This window comes from Dama dama, chromosome 14 (assembly GCF_033118175.1).
Source record: "Dama dama isolate Ldn47 chromosome 14, ASM3311817v1, whole genome shotgun sequence".
NCBI classification, from domain to species: Eukaryota; Metazoa; Chordata; class Mammalia; order Artiodactyla; family Cervidae; genus Dama; species Dama dama.
Genome location: NC_083694.1, coordinates 21972443 through 21987581, shown reverse-complemented (window position 1 = coordinate 21987581; position 15139 = coordinate 21972443). Strand labels below are relative to the sequence as shown.

The window sequence follows — 15139 nt, the reverse complement described above, 5'->3', positions numbered from 1 at the left end:
TGGTAACAATTTTCTATACAAATTTCCATTAGAGTTGAAAATTTTATATAAAGTGTATGGTGATATCAAATTTTAAAATATCTCACACAGAATTAGCTACAGATGGCATAAAGAGAAAACAATAAACCCAATATAACTCAGGTTCAACCTTAATAAAATTAACATTTTGAGAATCCATAGTTAACTTTAGTTGGTTTTGTTTATATGTAAGTAGACATGAGTTGGACATTTTATGTTTTAAAATTTTTGATTTCTCACAATAAACAGGTATTAATTGATGGTTTTCTATCATTTTACTTGCTTTACTATTTCTATGACATCATCTAAGATAAAACATGACTTACCTAGAGATGATCTTAGTCTTCCTCAGCTTTTTTCAATTTCATATTTCAAAGTGAATATCACTAAAATTTAACATTTTTTTCCTTAGAAAATTAAGATCAAGATTGAAATATCATTTTCCATACATTTGGTCTATATTATCAAATGTAGTACCATCAAACCACTAAGGGTAAGCTAAGCAAGCAGCAATTATTTAGGAAATTTTACAGAACATGTCTATTTGCAATGATAATACAGTACAGCAATAGTTATCTAAGTTTCTTTTTCTTAAAAGATGATGTCTCTTGCATATGATATTCCATATCTACAAATGGTTTTGGGGGATTTATTTCCAAAACATACAGTATGTGCCAAGAGCATTGAAAAAATTGAAATATGCACTGGCTGTACTATAAATTTTTTTTTCAGATAATTCCTCATCATATACCCTTCTCCTTTACACATCTCTTGCTTTATACTCATGAACATGTACTGTTCTGTTACATGTACAGAAAAATGCAATGATGTTACAGCCCAACGAGATGAACGAAAAAAATTTAATTTTTAACCATGCTGACTTTAAAAAATTAAAAATGCGATATAGACAAGTTTCTACATAAATGTGTGATCTAATTTTTTTTTAAACAATAGTTCAGTTAGAACATTATTTGCATGCAGGAAAACTTTTGAATGGAGGCTAAATATTATGAATATTACCATGTCAGGTAATGCATCCTTTGTATTCCTATTAATATTCTTGAGCTCTGTTCTGGAACATAGTTACTTAGAAACAGTTCTTCCGGATATTGCTTCCTAAACTTTGTTAAGCAGAACACCACAGTACTTAATCTAGGGTTAACTGGTTCCCACTACTGAGGCAAAACTTCTGAGTACTCTCCCCATGACCCATGGGTTATGAGGTTTTTCACTGTGGCTGGCTGGAGCAGGCACTACTTCTGTATGAGGTTTGAGGATCATTCCAATATTTCAGGTGGTCCTTTCACCGGTTTCATGTAGTTTTCTCCACGTGTGTGCTGATCTCTGCCTATCTCTGGAGTTTTGGCATAGCTGTCTCCCTCCAGACTTCAGCTGCCTCGGTCTCCCTGGTCTCCCAGCTGCAACTCCTTAATGAAGGTGTACTTCATTAAGTGGACTTCCACGTGGACTTCCCCTCCATGTGTCACAGCCTGGAAACTCTCTCCAGGCAGACAGCTGGGTTAGTCACAAGGTTCATTTCACTTGTTTCCTCTTAGGGATCACTGTCCTTCACTGGCTGATATACAATGTTTTGAAAACATTCCATCAAAATGACAACGCCGTTTGGATCTGTTGTTTCATGTTTTGTCTTTGTTTTCTTGTTTTAGATAGAAGGATAACTCTAGTATTTATCCATGTTGGATGAAAGCAGAAGTCTTCATGTACCAGCTGACAACTCGAACCATTATGCCAGGAAGCTCTCCCTGCATTCCACTCAGTAGAATATGGGCCACATCCTACTCATGCTATCCTGTTGATACAGCTTTAGAAATGTCTCTCAAATATACCCTCCTTTCAATCCTATGTTAATCATCTCTATCTAGACTATTTCATCCACGCTTTGCAGCTAATAGCCTCTGAAAAGATCTTCCTGGCTCTACCTAGCCTTCAATCATCCCACAGATTTCTATTAAATACAGTTTTTTTTTTTTTTTTTAAACTGCTGTTTCCTCAGAACCTAGAATCTGATGTATATCGGTACTTGAAAAAATTGCCGAATTAATGAATTGTTCATTTACAATCAATTTATTAGGTATCTCCTGGGCTTGAAAAGGCCAAATTTCTTCCCTCTAATCATAGGTCAAGTTCAAGCTGAGGTTGCCAATCAATGCTTTACATAATCTTCTATCCATCAACCTAGGTAAACCCTGTCACATCACAGAATAAGTGGTTCATTTCTAAAATGTGTCTTACAGTCTTACTAACTTCCAGCCTTTTCTCACATGTTCCTTCCATTCACCTTCTTGAATTTTATCCATCCTCAAATCCCTCAAATGCCCTTCTTTTCTCATGCTGATACAGAACCCACCTCCTCTGAATTCTTACAGCATCTATTCTTTTGTGCTTATTTGAGCACTTTCACTGTTTTCTATTTGGGTATGTATTTTTGGTCGGGGTGTATTTATATTTTGTTTTCCCAGATGGACCAAAATCTTGCAGAAGTAGGAAAACCTCTTTTACAATTCCTTTATATATTTTAAGACACAGGAGGTCCCTCAATAGATATTTTTAAAGTGAAAGCAGAGATCTTGATGGACAGACACATGCATTAAATCACTTATTTACAGTAAATTGGCATTTCACTCCATCACATGTCCTTTTTCTACCCACATTGTGAAATGGTACTGTTGGTGAAAATCACCTCACAATAAAGTATTTTGGGTTTTAAATAAAATCCCTTCTTAGATTATATTATTGGGTCAGGATTTTGGAGCATATTTCATCTTATTATTTATCAAATTAATACTGTCTCTACAAAATAATTTAATATTAGCAATGTTATATAAAATAATACTTAAACAGAAATGAAGGAAATTCTGATATTGCATAGTCAGTGAACATAATCTGGTATTTATTTATGCAAACATACTATAAAACTTCTCTAAATCTTCAAAAAAAGTTATGTTGCCATATAAAATGGAAAAACCTAAAGTGAATACTAATATTCATTTTTAGCTCATTAAAAAGTACTGAAGTAAAATTCCTTGCTACAAACGCAGAAGAGATAACCAGAGTGAGAAAATGTAAAAAAAAAAAAAAATCATTCAGCTTCTACTTTGGAAAAAGCATGTCTATTTTTCAAAAAATGTTTTAATTGATAGGAATTCCAATAAAAAGATTAATTTTTTTCTTGTCATGCCATAATGACATCTCAAAAACCTACATAGATTTTACCCTGTTAACTAAACTTAGCACACACAAAAGAAACTCCCCATACAGAAGACTTCTGCACTGGAAAACAGGTAATTCACATTCTGACAAAGAGCAAAAGACAAGTGCTTTATTACGAGAACTGTTCAAGTAAAATTTCAGTGTGCACCAGTGAAAGTGAATAAAGATTTGCATCATTTTTTTTTTTGAATGAACACTAGGTTAAAAGGGGGCTACACAGTTGTTTTTTGTTTTTTGTTTCCAAACACCATCCTCTGCTAAGGCAAAAATACACTTCATTTTAGAACACAGCTGTTACAGAAGAAAGCTACATCACAGTACAGTACAGATCACCCTAGTCTGGAAGCCATCATGGAATGGCACATCACCTATGCTTAGAGCTTTCTAATGCAGGCTAGAATTACAGTATTTTGTCACAGCTTTATTTCTCTTTAAACTGATGAAATTGGAATACACTTTCTATTTCTCAGGAGTGTGCAGATGGGGCCCATATGCTGATATTACAGTAATTACAACATTAAATAACATTGCACAGTCAACCTCCAAGGCTAATTCAGTAGAAAATAACAAGTATTAAAATGTACCTTTACTAGTGGTTTTACATCGCATATATCACTAATTATGAAAGAAAAGTAGGCAAATGCCCAATTACAAAGCTGCACACTATAGGTATAATGATGTGGAATAAATACAAGAAATCTGGCAAAATATTAAAAACAAAACAGGTCACATGGGAACCAACTGAACAACCACATAAGCGTAAATCAATAATATACTATTATAAATAGCATGTTTTGCTCCAAAGTCTCTTACGTAATGACAGATAGTAACTATGTCAGGGGTGGATGGAGAGGCTTGGGGGGAGCATGAGGCAAACGTTCCCAATGCCCATTAATTCCTGAGGTGGCATTATTTCTTAACTGATGCATTGTTCAACACTGTAAAGATGAGTTTGTGCTATGAAACAGTCCCAACATTATTATATTATACTTTCACAATTAATGTCATGGGATTTGGAAGGCAGCAAACCTAAGTGACACTTATATTATAATAGCCAGATAAAATATTGACTCTCTTTAATTTTGCCACTCCAATTAGTAGTGGGCCAGGAAACACTTTCAAGTTCAAAAGAAATTTGATGTAGATTTAACTTCTTCCCCAGGACTTCTTAGTTAGCTCAAGGCAAAGCTATTATTATTTTCATGTACTTTATTTTAAAACCTCTAAGTGCCAACACTGTAAACATTTTGTATCTTCTCAACTAAACCTTGTCTGATAACAAGGATAAGAGCAAAGATAAGCAGGAGTAATTCTGTATATAACAAAGCTGATCTATTTATCAGCTTCTGGTTCAAATTTAAATATGGTTTAAAAATAACTTTTAAAAGTCCATGCTACAATTGTAAAGACTAGTTTTCTGTGCACTTTTTTTAACTCTGGACACAATTTTCAAAATTGCATGATGGAGGTAAGAATTTTAAAAACCCACCAGAATGTAAATAACAGAAAGAACATTTTCAACTCAAAGCATCAAACGTACATTTACGTGCAGAAATCTAGACAACTATACAAGTTTTTAAGCAATCATCTGTTTTATTATACAACTCTATAAACAGAAGATGAACAGAAATACACAATATACTTACCTGTACATGTGAACCTACTTTTTTAGCTACAGATATTTATTATAGTTCATACTGACTTTAATTTTATAGTTCATAACTATGTATAACCTTATTGCAATAAGGGCAAATTCTACATGGGGAGATTCACAGGCCAATCACATTAGGCATCACCAGTACATTCAAAAACTGTACCTCATATACGGGTGTATCTTCCCTGATCCTGTAAATTCAAGTGTCTTTACAGCTTCAGCTCATTTGCTACTTTAGATGCAATGTTTTTAAAGGCGATGGACGTCCCGGATATTCGTTTGAAGCGGACCCCATTGAGGGACAGTCGTGGCAACTTGCAGACTTCCATTTCCCACTGCACAAGGCTATCCTGCCTGGCATCACCATGGACGCAGAAAAGCAAAAACCTCTCTTTCTGTTCATAATCACAGTTATTTGCATCTAACACTTTGCGGATTTCTCTCATCATGTCATTGGGGTCCATTGAACTAGTGGTCTTCATGCTCCACGTGAACCGCAGAGAACGTGGCTTGGAATCTTTACCCTCCTCCTTTTCTCTTTCTTTTGGTTCCCCTGTTGTACTTCTGAAATAAGAGGACAGAGGGGGGAGGGGGGAAAATGAAGACAAAAACTCCTGTCAGCAAAGACATCAAAACACACACAAAATATAAGCAGTCACAATCCAGGGGCTAATAAAATGACTGTTTGTAGACTACCTTCAAGTAGATACAAAGATTTGTATCATCTTGCTGTTACAAAAAGGAGATTCCAGGATGCCATCTGTTTTGACTCTTATTAATACCTTCCATTTAAAACAGCTTATTTTCTTAAATATATTTGTTTGTGGGAAATGTTTGCATCCGAAAGCAAACAACTTGATATTTTCCCTCCATATTTATTTGAAAATGCAGATTCTCCATTTTCTATACATTTATACAAAATGGAGACCACAAGCAAGTTGCTTATAAACACACATTTTTGAAATATAAAGAAAAATTTTCTTTTTTTCCTACTTTTTTTTTTTTTTTGCACAGGAGGTCTGGGGACCAGAAGAGCAGTAATGGCTACTGTGGGATTATTTGTACCTGATGATGTGGAGAAAGAATGTGGTTCTGCAGTGGGGTAACATGCAGGAGTGCAGACATCAGATTTCAATGTTCTGCTAAACATATCCTTCAAATAGTCTACAGGGCTCCAAGTGACCTATTATACTCCAACTCCCACCCCTAACCCTCCATCTATTATTTTCCTCCTTGTTCACACCCATCAAGACACTGGTTTCCATACTGTTCTCTGAACACACGGGGTACGTTTTTGCCTTAAGGCTTTTACATAGGCTGTTCCCTCTGCCATAAATGCCTTTTCCTCAGATGGCTGCCCACTTTCTCCCTGTGGTCTCTAGTAACTATGCCTACTCTGGCACGGCCAATTCCTTACCTTGCTCTATTTTTCCTCGACAGTACTTATCACATTCTTATATACTATTTAGTTCACTTATTATATTTATCATCTGTCTTCATCACTAGATTGTAAATTCCAATAGGGCGAGGAGTTTTGTTGGTTTTGTTGACTAATGTATCTCATACATCTAGAACTGTGCTAAGCAAATAGCAGGAGATTAACGCACAACCTGTTAAACGAGTCAACGTTACTGGATTTTCCTTATAGGAGGTCTCCCCATAAATAATATAGTATCAGAAAACCTACTTCAAATAATCAAAGAATGGTAAAATTAATAATTATTTATGATTTAGAAGATGCTGTAATTAAATTTGTTGAGTAGTTATCCAAACATAGGTGTGACAATTTTAACTTCTTAATCTAACTAACTTGTGTGTGATTTAAAGAAAAAAAAAGGATACAATTTGAAAGGAATTTATATTCTACTATATATTTTGTGCCTGTATGTACATTTTACATCAATATTATCATATAATGTATATTCATGTATACGTTTATATTTATACATTTTTATGTATTCATTTACATATCTGTTTTCCTCCTCATTCTTAGATATTTCAACAGACAAACCTCTGCCAACTATGCAAACTTGAAAAAATTGGGAAAAGAGTAAGTGTAGAAGATAAATTTCCAAAGACTATCAAGCAACTATGGAGAGCACTTATCTCAGTGTCTTCTCTATTAATCTCTCTTATTTGTTCACTAAATTTAAGCTATGACATCACAGGTCTCTGGCTGTGTGTGCAGATCCAACCAGAGTCATTCACCAGGACCATATGCAGAACATGGGCCATGGGATCAGGGGCCATGGGATCAGTGTGCTAGGGTGGGGAGGTACCCAGGAGACCATGTGATTGAACACAAATTTTAAAAACAGAACTGACAACTGGGAAACTTAAATCACTTCTCCACAGTGAAAAGCGAAGACTAGAAATCAGATGTTTTACTCCAAGTCTAGTTTTCTTTCCATTCCATCAAGGGAACCTGGTGACCTTAAGACAACAGGCACATACAAGGTACTTTTCTACCTGTATCTCAAAGGCATCACCACTGTTGTAACATTAACTGTACAAAGTGCCTGGACATACTGATATCAAAAGTAACAGCTAACACTGACTTAGGAGTACTTACTGTGAAGTGAAGTGAAAGTCACTCAGTCATGTCCAACTCTTTGCGACCCCATGGACTATACAGTCCAAGGAATTCTCCAGGCCAGAATACTGGAGTGGGTAGCCTTCCCCTTCTCCAGGGGATCTTCCCCACCCAGGGACTGAACCAAAGTCTTCTGCATTGCAAGTGGATTCTTTACCAGCTGAGCCACAAGGGAAGCCTAGGTACCTAGGTTGTTCTAGGTGCCTAACATGTATTAATTACTCATCTACTCCTTACAACAACCCTAGGAGGCAGTCAGAGTGAGGAAGCATGGGTGCGAAGGGTTAAAGTAACTTTCTTAAAGGTATACAGCGAGGTAAGTGGCACAGCATAGCTCACACCCATGAGGTCTGGCTCGAAGCCAGCACTATTCACCACCATGAATAGGACAAAACCTCACTGCAACAGGTTCGGTCCCACTGGTGCTCGTTACTGCTTCTTCATCTGTAAAATGTCTACTTTTCACTTGGCTGTCATGAGGATTAAATGACCAGCTGGTACCTTACAGATAGTAGGTATCTGATAAGTTTGTTCAAAAGCAAAAAAAAAAAAAAAGAGAGAGAGAGAGAGACATGTGGTCACATTAAAAAGATAAATGCATGCAGATTAACTGCAGTATCAGCAGTCACTTGTGACCTTACATGCTGTTAAATGTCTCAGAGGAAAACTGAGTAGAAAGATAGGATGAGCTGCAAGAAGGGGGCTCAAGACTAAGTGGCTCAGCGAGGGAGGGGCTAACAGCAAGAGTCGTGCGTGTTTATTTAACAGGCAGACGGAGGCTGAAAACTGTTCTGCCTCCCTCTGGCTTCCTACTATGGTGACTTGGGTACCTAACCCCAAAAAAGAAACATTTCAACTATTATGACTAAACACACACACAGCAGAGTTTGTGAAAGAAACTACATAGGGACGCTCAATAAAGCTTTTCCAAAGCTGACGGTGGTTTTTTCTTTTGGCCGCATGTCGGGTGGGATCTTAGTTCCCCAACCAGGGACTGAATCTGCGACATGTGCACTGAAAGTGCAGTCTTAACTACTGAACCACCAGGGTTTCCAAAGCTCATGGTGTCTTATTTTACAAGTAATTTTAAAAGGAGAAATTAAATTGACACTTGTGCTTAGCTGGTCAAATATAATCCCTGAATGAAGCCAGGCCTCTGTTCTACTGAGGAACTGCTTGTCAAGGTTCTAAGGTTTATGCTGTACCCCTTAATGCTGGTATACATTCAAAATAATTAAACGTCTTCATTTCTTAAATTTCCCATTTATAAATACAACACAAGCACTAACATGTCACTAATGTGGTCCACACCAGTGGCATCAATGCCCCTCCCTGCCAATCACAAACCCTAGGGATAGGGCCCAGCCACCTGGTTCATCCAGCCCTCCACCCTATTCTGACTGTGCTCAAGTCTGCAATCCATCACCAAAATGAATACACAAGCAGGATTAAGTGTCAAATAAAATATGGCAGGGTGAGAGTTTTGAAATGTGGTCCACCAATGAATAGTCCCCTAAAATATATTTTCTAATATCACAGCTTCCTATGTATTTGGTTACCTCCATGTTCTGGGTTATTTGACTAATTTTATTTACATCATTTTTGTGAGAAAAGAATCAGTATATTTTAATCTATTAATTCTTCTGCATGTTTAAGACATGTTTTTTAATAGGACAGAAAGGCTCTAAGGCATACAATTCAAAATAATGTTTAGAAAACACAAACAAAGCTAGTAATAAAATACTGGGCAACATTAGGAAAACCCATGCCAATATAAAACTATAAACGCACATTCTATCTAGTTATCAGTTCTCTCCATGTTTATTAAGTGCTGTTAAGTATTTCAAAAGAGCGTCTTCACACACAGGGACCTAGCAGCGAAGTATTAATAGTGGCTCCTCACCTTGAGGTGTCGGCTCTGCCACTGGCTTCGCCTTCACTTGGATCCCTCAAAACAAAGTGAAGGTTGAGATTTAATGATAAAAGTGAAAAAAATTACCAAGAAAACCTGTATCTAAAATGATTTTAAAATTAACTTGTTGAGCAAATTTCTAGCATGACAGATCTCTATTACTAGTCAGTCTAATATCATTTATGTTTCTCATCATAACCACACTTGACTATCATTTATTGAGCGTCTACTGGGTATTGTCAGAGAGGACATGCTAAGTGATGGCTTAGGATTTTTACGTGATCTTCCAATTTCCAGCCATGACTTTAAAGTCATAATTTATCTTTTCACTTTTAGTTCAATCTAAAGTTAAAACTATTTAATAATTATAGCAGCAAGATTTAACTTCATAATGGTTATTAACCATAACTGGAGTAGTCGCTCAATTTAGAAAAATATAAATTAATCCTGCAGTGAGAAATAAAGCTCAACATGTAAGTATTTCTGAAAATAAATACTAGTTTTTAAATACGCAAGTAACTTATTTCAGAAATTATGCTAATGATTCATGCACATGATAAAATATTACAGCACACCAAACAGCCTATCCAAGCAGGTGAGTCTAAAAACATGAATTCAATCTTAAAAAGAAACACTGATCTTACCTGGATATCCACCTGTGAAATAAAACCAGGAAAACTCCACTAACTGTTCTTTTGTTGAATGTAATTAATAATTTTAAAGTCTACCAAAATTTTAACTATTTGTCATATTCAAAGGTAATTAAGTATCTACATAGGAGTATCAAGTTATAAACCAGCTGAAATATACTGAGATTACTTGTGATAGCAAAACAGTACTAAACAGCTGGGAAAAATCAACAACTTGAACCCTTAACATTTTCTTAATGTTTTAATCATTCCAGAAACATTATTTATGTAAAATGAATGCAACAGGAGTAAAATCAGTACCACTTTCCTCATCCCTCAAATTAATAACAATGCTGTATATCAGTACAACAAGCTCTAAAACTTCAACCAGTTAAAATGTGAATGCCTTATATACTTCTCAGGGTTTTTAACTGTAGGAATTTCGTGACGGACGTATTAGGTAAAAACCATTTACCTATCTGAATTAAAAAGGAAAATAAGATAGAGTCTCACATCCAAATAGGTTTTCTTAAATTTATATTTTTATTAAGTGGCATCTTCCTTGGGAAGTATAGTAAAAGTTCAAAGCCATTTACACAAACCCTTTTTTACTACAGCACACTGAAATACACATTTTTCAGGAGGCTCAAATGAAGCGTGCATTTTGAGTTACATGTAGATATACTGATAGATACTGAGGGGCAGTCTTTTGACTGGGCAAGAAAGATAATAATGCTGCTGATTCCTGTTGCTAAGATAAAATTCCTCTAACAGGAAGGGACCTACGTTGCACTGGACTTTTCTACGGCTGGCAGACTGCTGCCCACCTGTAAGCATTAGGAATGAAACACACCTTAGGCCCTACTTCCCTTGCGGTAACTATTTGCAACTGATTTGTCACATCGTTCCCCATATCCTGTTCGTGCCTGCCTGGATGCCACGAAGACATTGGCTGAAAGAATTTCTGCTATTTGGCAATGGTTTCAAACAGTGCATAAGTCAGCTCCAAGCAGCCGCGGAGGGAGGCACCTGGGGATAGGGAAGTGCAGCTGGCTGTAACAGCACATATGGTGCGTGCGGCACGGTTCTCCAATATTTAAAAGTTTAAAAAAGCCACATATCTTATATATAATCAGCTGAACTAATCAGGTTATTCCCTATATAAGAACTATGAGGTTTGATATAATCTCCAGTCTATACAGGTGGTATACAGAACTCCTCCAAAACACATCATTCTAAACACTATTTAAGACTTTGGAAATAGAATGTCTACATCCTCCCCTGATGGATTATTCTAGTTTAAATCACTTTACTAATTAGAAAGTTCTTTCTTAAGCCCAGAAAACAACTCTTTCATGTGGTCATTCTGGCGTCCAGCTTCTTACTGGCCAAGGAGAACTACTAGCTGGCTTCTTTGTGATAATGGTTTTCAAATACATGAATGATTAACTCTGAACTATTTTGTATCCTTCTTTTCTTAAAGCTTAATAATCCAAATTCCTTTACTTTTTCCCTATAAAATCCTATTCCCGCCCCCCCCGCCCCGCCATCTTTTAAAGCCTTCAGTAGCACATCGACTGAGTTGGTTCCTGAACCTGTGAGGTGTCTTGGCCTGCAAGTTGGGTTTGAGCCAGCCCTGCCCCCAGCGCATGGGGTGTGGTGTGGATCCCGCGGAGGCATCAGCGTGTTGCTCCATTTCTTCCAGCTTTAGGTAGAGTGAGGTGAGGAAGCCAAAGGGAACACAGAGAAAGGCTGGGCTTGAGCCCAGGACAAGCTTAAGAAGACAAGTGGGAAGGATGATAACTTGACAGTTGAGTTGAGAATATTAAATAAGGCACTGAAAAAGTTCTCTATTTTATCGCCAAGTCTCCAACACCCTAAAGCTCAACAGGCTGCAAATGCATAAAGATCAGCTGCATGTCCAATCTGCCTGTTGCTAGAGAGTTCAGTGGGTTCATCCCTGGGATGGAAACTCAGGCTTGCCTGTCTTCCTGCATTCCTGTCTTCCTGAAGCAGAATCAGACGGCCCCGCCTCGAGCCACAAAATGCTACCCTTATGGCACTGCTGTGAACACAAACACATTTGTAAAGCCAAAGCTGTTCACAGCGTGACAAGTGACCTCCGAACAGAACTGAATTTCTTCTCTTCTCTAACCAAATCCAGAATTAATTAAAATATGCTAAAAATCAAGACATTAAAAAACCCTATTGGACTTCCCTAGAGGTTAAGTGGATAAGAATCCACTTGCCAATGCAAGGGACATGGGCTCAGTCCCTGGTCTGGGAAAATTTCACATGCCTTGGAGCAACTAAGCTGGTGTACCACAAGTAACAAGCTGCAACTCTACAGCCCATGAGCCACAACTGCTGAGCCCACTTGCTGTAACTACTGAAGCTGAGGTGCCCTAGAGCCTGTGCTCTGCAACAAGAGAAGCCAGTGCAATGAGAAGCCTGCACACAGCAAAGAGTCGTTGTCACCACTAGCCCCAACTAGAGAAAGCCTGCACAAAGTAACAAGGACCCAGCACAGCAGAAAAAACAAAAACAAAAACCCTCTAGTTTCTGACAAACAACAACAAACAACCTCCTCCCTCAGATCTTTCTTTCTGCCCCCTCAAACCCTCTACTAAATGACATTGTTCAAAGGGGAATAAGGGCATGGTGGAACTCGAGAAACTTTCATACTAGCACCCCCCAGAGGCTGGCTCTGAAACTTTTATTCCCTCAACCTTGTCCTCTCAGGACCTGTTTCCTTCAGCGCACTTATCAGAATGCTTAATAACTTTCTTTACTTTTTAAACTGTCCTCCACATTATTCATCTACTCATGGGATAAAAATTTACTGAATGCCACACTGCACGTCAGAGGAAGCATTCACTGTTCGGCAGGAGATTCAGCATAGAACAGAGCAAGCCAACCACAAGCCCCTGTTCTCACAGAGAGCATCTTCTCCTTGGGAGAGATACAAGACGAACAAGTCAGTCAAGGAAATCCACTATTTCAGGTAGTGTCAAGTGCTGTGGAGAAAAATAAAGCAGGAAGAGGGGGTGTGGACGAAGAGGTGGTGAGGTTCAACAGGGAGTTGAGGAAGACCTCCCTGAGGAAGAGCCAGTCCAGCAAAGACCCGAATGAGGTGTAGAGCCAGCCACGCAGGTGTCAGGGGAGTACGAAATCCTGAACGGATACGCCTGGGGTGTTCGAGGATGGTCAGGTGCCCTGAAAGGCTGGTGGGGAAAGGGGAGGAGTGGAGAAGATGGAGTCAGAGCAGGAAAGGGTGGCCAGACTACGGAGGCCACTGGGAGGGCTCTGAACTGTGTTCTGAATGAGACAAAAAGCAAGCTGAGGATTTTAAATCAAGGACTCATATTGCTGGGGACAGAACAGGACAAGGGCAGAAGCTAGGGCACCTGTGAGGAGGTGGAAGATGTACAGTGATTGAGACCATGAAGGCAGTGGTAGGAGGGCTGGAAGCCGCTAAATCCTGGAAATGCTGTGAAGGCAGCGCCAACACAACTGCTCACGGAATGACGTGTGGTACGAAGAAAGGAGGAGGTGGCAAGGATAATCCAGGCTCAGGGTCCGCAGCAACCGAAGGACGGTGTCACCATGACCTGAAACGGCACAGGCTGAGGGAGGGACAGGTTTGGGGAAGAGAAGCAAGGGCTGAGATCCGGACAGGTTCTGTTGGAGAGTCTATTTCACAACCAGGTGGAGAGGCCGAGTAGACAATTGGACACAAGTCTGTCTTTCAGAAGAGCAGTCTGGGTTAAAAATATAAACTGAGACTGTTAACATATGATGGAATTTAATGGCATGGGCCTGAGTGAGATCACCAAGGAGAACCAGATAAGACAATGTGTCCAAAAATCATGCCCTGAGGCAGGTTGGTATTTAGAGGTCAGGGAAGGGCAGGGGGACCCACAAGAACCAGCAAAGGAGCCTGAGAAGGGACAGGGAGCCCTTGAAGGCCAAGTGAAGAAAAGGTTTCAGCAGTGTTGGGGGGTCACAAGACAATCAGGAACTGGCAGGAAGGGAGGGGCTATATCAAGAGCACCTGGAAGAGAGCCTGGCACATGGGAAGTGTTCACCTTTGTTGAACGCCTACATGGCGATCTTCCATCCTAACCTCCCAATGATGATCTCTAAGGCATGTTCTTGCTCTGACATCTGGTCCTGACTTCTTGTCCGGTGCTCCTTCGTATGTTCTTTCTATGATCTAAATTTTATTGCAAATAGAAATATTTTGCACGATGCTTAATGTACAATTAGTAATCAAGCATTAAACTCAAAATCTATTTTCCTTCACCTTAAAATCAATTCTGGCTTAACCATAAGAAAGTACTGGCTTTTAAAAACGGATTTAAATTGCCAGTCAAATGCCAACTACTGATAATCTAAGTGGTGCCCAGCAGAGGGTCACCTAGCACTACTTTCCACCGCCATGGTGACGGTGGGGGAGCTTTCAGGTCTTTATCACTGTGACGTGGTAACTGCTCAAATGGTATCAAATCACTGTCTGGTATGGTTAGAAATTGACTTTGCATGAGGGTATTTAAAGTTATAAATTCAGCTGCGTGACCTTGGGCAAACCAATCCATGAACAGAGTCTATATACAGCTCCACAAAAAGGGAAGAGGCTACAGACACTGCTTCTCTTTTCTACACCCACTCTCCGAAACCCTAGGAACACTAATAACATTGCAAATTAAGTATTTAAGCAATATTTTTTAATAATAAGTATAATACTTTCTTACCCATAATTTCTTATTTGCTCAAATAACTACCCGGTATGGAGACTTAACTTCTTCCCTAGTGGGAGCCCTCAGGGCCTTGCCCACACGCCTCTTGCCATTCACGGTTCATTCTGTACTGTGGCCAGTGGTAGACAGTCTGCTCCTTTTGGGGCTGAATCTTGAGGCCACAGATGCCGTCTCTTCAGCTGTGAAACTTGCTCAGCACTGAGCACAAAGCTTTGTACATGCAGGACGTTCCTGGGCCTTTAGCAGGACCTGATAGTGGACCAAACTTACATCAACCTGCACTACGTTCGGCACTTGTATAATCAACGGGTATTATATACTTATGTTACTTTTTAGAAAGGA

The 15139-nt window shown here is 38.8% G+C and overlaps 1 protein-coding gene across 5 annotated transcripts in view; it reads right to left on the bottom strand.

Moving 5' to 3' along the window:
• Nucleotides 1-4822: 4822 nt before the first annotated feature.
• MARK1 (microtubule affinity regulating kinase 1) overlaps nucleotides 4823-15139 on the bottom strand; it is a 138175-nt gene continuing 127858 nt past the window's right edge. For 2 of the 5 annotated variants that reach the window (XM_061160067.1, XM_061160068.1), the window contains exons 17-18: nucleotides 9400-9444; nucleotides 4823-5467 (exon numbers count right to left, since the gene is read on the bottom strand). In XM_061160067.1, coding sequence (XP_061016050.1) covers nucleotides 5113-5467; nucleotides 9400-9444 — 400 coding nt within the window. In that variant the 3' untranslated portion in view covers nucleotides 4823-5112. The other 3 variants (XM_061160069.1, XM_061160070.1, XM_061160071.1) reach the window with 2 other exon arrangements.